The following is a 4,907-nucleotide window of genomic DNA, read 5'->3' on the forward strand; positions in this document are numbered from 1 at the left end:
ATCTGAAACAGTGACATGAACCTAAAGGCCTCTTAAAATGTATATAGTCTAACTAAAAAGTAAAGATACATTTGTGTGCACAAATCATTAAGTACATACATGTAAATTCTGACTTCCGACTCCTTGAAGTATCCTGAGGGATGAGCATACTCCAATTTAACAACCACCATCCTGAGATGAAATTGGGAATAGGACGTGATAAGAATCCAAATTCGAACAAGTTTCACAATAGATTATATTCAAATGCAATACTTAAACTTTTAATTGATGCCATTTTAATATATGGAAATGTGTGTATAAATCACATGTCCTTCAAGTACCCCAAAGGGCACATGTACCCCCATTTGAGAACCATCTGGTCCAAAGCAGAAGTGTTTTAACTATTTACCATATATGGTAAAGTAAAAGGAACCAAAAAACAAACAAACAAACAAAACACAAGAACCCAAACCAGACCTTGTATTGTGATGAATTAAATCCAGGCATAATAGACGAGTCAGTCAGTTTCAAAAATGTATATTAATAATAATAAGTAATATATTCTTTTATGAATCATCTAACCCATGACCTGGCTTGTAGAACCCAGAGCGGCGTGCACACCGCCATTTGAGAACCATTGATTCAAAGCAACAGTGTTCCAGCAATTTATCAAATCGGAATTGGTCAAAACCCGAATCGGAACTGGTGACGTAATTAACTAAATTCCAACTCATGTTCTTCATTAGGTTCTCTGAGGTTCCTCTTCGTCTGTGTTGTCCTGACACCGGAGTTGTTCCGTGGACTGTGTTAATGCAGTTCCCCTTCTCATATGTGAAGCCACCCTGCCTTCATCCCAGCTCATGTTCGCGCAGAATGAGCGCTGAGCAGCGGCAGCCACACGCGCAATTAAGCAAATGTTGTGGTGATCCAACATTTCTCCAACGGGTCGAAGCTTTTCACACAGATATTAGATCAGGTTATTTTATTGGATGTAATTTGGAGCAGAAATCAAAGCCAATTACGAGAATGAGGAGGAATGAACTTGTGGATGTGAGAGGATGGAAGGGAGTGGGTGAGGGGGAGGGAGGGGGAGGGATGGAGGTGGAGGGCGCCGGGGTCTCTGTGTGCTGCGACTGACACATACCTCAGGCTTCAGCTCTGATTGGTCCTCGTTTGGGTGAAGCTCACGGGTTCATCCCGTCCTTAAGCGCCTCCCCGTTCCTCTAAACTACATTATAATGCAACCAGCCTCCCTTTTAACCACAAACTGAATTTGCTTTCATTTAGGCCATATATATTTCTTAAATAGGTTAAAGTCATAGAGATTTTTAGTGGGAATAGCATTTCGCCCTGGAGCGGTGCGCAATGCTATCTCATGCCGACCTCCTGGATGCTCGCCTCGGTGAGTTATCATCACCAAACTCCGGTCTTCAACTCTACTGTAAGCTGGAGACACTTCTAATCTTCCAACAAAAATTACGCTCAGAAAATTGTTCAATTTGCTCTTTATATCGTCTTAATGCGGCTGATGTGAACTAAACTGCTTTAATTCATTGGAAAAGTAATTATTATTATTATATTACTGCATAATTTGATTTAACAATTTTCTGAGATATCAGTGTGATCGAATTGAATTAAGACTATTTAAGGAGCAGGCTGTAATGTGTGCATGCTGTGCTGGTCTCTCTGTCAATGAGAGCTGCAGTCTCTGTTTTGGAATTTTTTGCATGCAGAAGCGTTAATGCATGTGCAGATTTTGAGTTGCACAACTATTTTCCTAAAATATACTTCCTGATAGTGTTGTGCATGTGTGTGGTTGAAGATGTCTAACCATGTTTGTTTTGCCTCCACAGTGAACTGTAGTGTCAGTGGTCAGAGCTGACCAGTTGTGCTTGTCTGTGTGTGCAGGGATGAAAGATGCCGCGGCGGAGCTCCTGGGTCACAGGGAGGCTCTGAAGTGCAGGCTGGGCGGAGGAGGACCAGACCCGGGACACTCCGCAGAGCTCGGCCCGGGTCCGGACGGCGTGGAAGGGGCCACGATGCTACCCGGTGATGATATCAGCAGCGGCGGAGGAACCAACCCGGTGCAGGTCAACAGTAAAGAGCAGGAGAAGCAGCAGCAACAGCAACAGCAGCAGCAGCAGAACAACAGCAGCAACAACCCAAACCAGTCTGGAGGACAACAATCCCAGAAACAGAAGCGACATCGAACCCGCTTCACCCCGGCGCAGCTCAACGAGCTGGAGCGAAGCTTCGCCAAAACGCACTATCCAGACATCTTCATGCGGGAGGAGCTGGCGCTGAGGATCGGCCTGACGGAGTCCAGAGTGCAGGTGAGTGGTGTTCTTCAAGCAGGCATTCACCTAAAATCATGTACAACTACATTTATATTCTCAGAACAGATCAGTTGCTAAAATTCTAAAGAACACACGTTCAAAATCAAAACAGCAACATTTAAATCAAAGAAATCAACGTTTATTTATTAACCTTATATAACTGAATATATTTAAAATATAGGACGTGAACTATGTTTGCATTTCATTCGAATGTTCCCTTCCCTAAATGAGCTGTCAGATAATTAATTTTTTTTAATGCTTTACGTTCAACGTTAAGTTAATATAGTGAAACATTATGTTTACAACGCGGTTTTGTTCGTGGGTTAACAATTGAAAATATTACACGAGTATTTCCTGTGTTATTGATGTATACACGGAGATAAATCTGTTGTTCAATCCAGCCAAACGTTTCTTCTCTAAACGGATATATTTATTTAAACAAAAATAAAACAAGAAACCCTGATCATTTACATAACTATTATCTTATATAATAATATATTATAAACGATTTCAATTTAAGTTATTCTTCGCACAAACATCGGTTTGTAATAATATTACATTAATCTTGGAGGAAAATTAAATAACCTAAGAATGTAAGGAACAGTGTGAAAACCGTGACAGCTCAGAGTACAAACAGTAAATGGTGCAATAATAATGACACACACAGGGCTTTTCAGCTCGCTGTGTGTGTGTGTGTGTGTGTGTGCTTACTAAAGATTATAGAAACTTGCCACTGTATATTTTTACTTTAATTATAGAATCACGTATAGAAATAAAAAAAATGGAATATAAGAGTTTTACGTTATGTTTCATTTTATTTCCCGTTACGTTAGCGCAATGTTGATCCATAGGAATTTCCCCAGTTCAATTGTGTTCTATTTAACTCAACCTTAAAACAACAACAACAACAACAACAACAAAAAAAACTATTCATCACATATTGAGCGTATATAAATGAAAAAAACAGAATGGAGAGCAAATGATTAGCATTAGCACATATTATGCGCCTTGGATTAAACTGTCACTGCCGTGTAGATCGCAGACAGTAAAATACTAGAACAACGTATGATCTGGTCTGGTTTCTATAATGTTTCACATCGTCCTCTACATTTTCTTGTTACTATATCTTCAGCAAAGAAATAACTGTACAAATATGTATTTCCGCGACTTCTTAAAACTGTAAAGTACAAAATGCGTTTTGTGAATTCGGAAAAGAAAAATAAAATTGACTTGACTTTACAAAATCATTCCCGCCATAAATTTAAACCGGATGTCAGTGAATGCAGCACCTTTCTCTGCTCCGTTGTGCTTAGAGAATCGTTATTTTTACACATTTATTTACACTTAAACTTATTACCAACATGTGAACCAAACCGGAAATAACGGCGGGTTTTGTAATGCGTCCTGCTGTCAGCGCTAGTCTACAAACACACTTCCTTTGTTATAATTTATAAAATATATATATGGTGTCATTAATAGACTCGATGTATTATTAATATTATTATAATAGGAGCTCATTCGGCTTCTGTGCAGTTCACATTAAAAAGGAAATTAGTGCAATGGTGCTTATCAACGGCAGTGAAGGAGATAAGGAGATAGGAGACAGGTTTGAGCCCACCTCTCCTTTCTCTTTCTCCACGTCTTAATGGCGAATACTGTGACTATCCATTCTTTAAAAAAAAAAAAAAAACGAAATGAGAAATTGCGTTTTGGTTCCTATTGAAGTGTAATTCGTTTCAGGGAGGATTTCACGGCTGGCTACGCGAGGTGCAGCAGGGAGAGAGAGTGAGACGGGGCCGCTCTTATTAGTGCCCCCCCACTTTCTCAAACAAATCTCCACATTAATCATAGACGAGCAGAGGTGTACGGCAGCCCAAGGACTACTGCGAATACACACCGTGTTTGCCAGCCAGGCCCATTTGTCACTGCGATAACATTATCTTTATTACGGTACACGGCCTGGCTGTACGATGGCCTCGCGCTAAACAACACGTAACATGTCCCGCGTGTGGACGGAGGCTTTCGCTGGCATCGCAAATACAGCTGTTATTAATCTTTGTTATTTTTTTTAAATAATTTCTCAGGCGCGTAAAATTGAAGAAGGTATTAAAAAAAGGGGATATAACAAGAACCTAATATTCTATACATTCACAAGGCAATATGCTGTCAGTCATGTTTGCGTTGATTCATTATAGCCAATAGCAAAGCAATGACCATTTGTATTTGTTGCCCGAATCTTTTATGGATAAAACGATCATTACTGTAAAAAATAATCGTCACTATTATTATTATTATAGAAGCTCATCGAGGACACTTTTTTCATTAATATTTTGTTTTATATTTAGCTAATTTTCCGACGGACGTCCCGAAACCATCCAGTATATTCAAGTCAGAAAAGATATACTCATTAGAAATAACAATAATAATAATAATAATAATAATTTAGAAAAAGTATTCCTTTATATATTTTTCTAGTCCTCGAGTCAGACATGGATAGGGCAGATTTGATTAATAAAAATGTACTGTACTTGTACTGTATTTGAAAACAAAAGTACAGACTTGAAAGAAAGACCGATAATCCGTAGCCGAATG

The 4,907-nt window shown here is 39.2% G+C and overlaps 1 protein-coding gene across 1 annotated transcript in view; it reads left to right on the top strand.

Annotated features, from left to right (window-relative positions):
* The first annotated feature begins 1,073 nt into the window (after positions 1–1,073).
* Positions 1,074–4,907, top strand: part of otpa (orthopedia homeobox a) — a 7,363-nt gene continuing 3,529 nt past the window's right edge. Inside the window, exons 1-2 of the mRNA XM_025062817.1 lie at positions 1,074–1,381; positions 1,888–2,312. Of these exons, the coding sequence (XP_024918585.1) occupies positions 1,345–1,381; positions 1,888–2,312 (462 nt within the window). The 5' untranslated portion in view covers positions 1,074–1,344. The remainder of the gene's footprint in view (positions 1,382–1,887; positions 2,313–4,907) is intronic.

The sequence above is a fragment of the Cynoglossus semilaevis genome, chromosome 14 (genome assembly GCF_000523025.1).
Source record: "Cynoglossus semilaevis isolate Cse_v1.0 chromosome 14, Cse_v1.0, whole genome shotgun sequence".
Lineage (NCBI taxonomy): Eukaryota > Metazoa > Chordata > Actinopteri > Pleuronectiformes > Cynoglossidae > Cynoglossus > Cynoglossus semilaevis.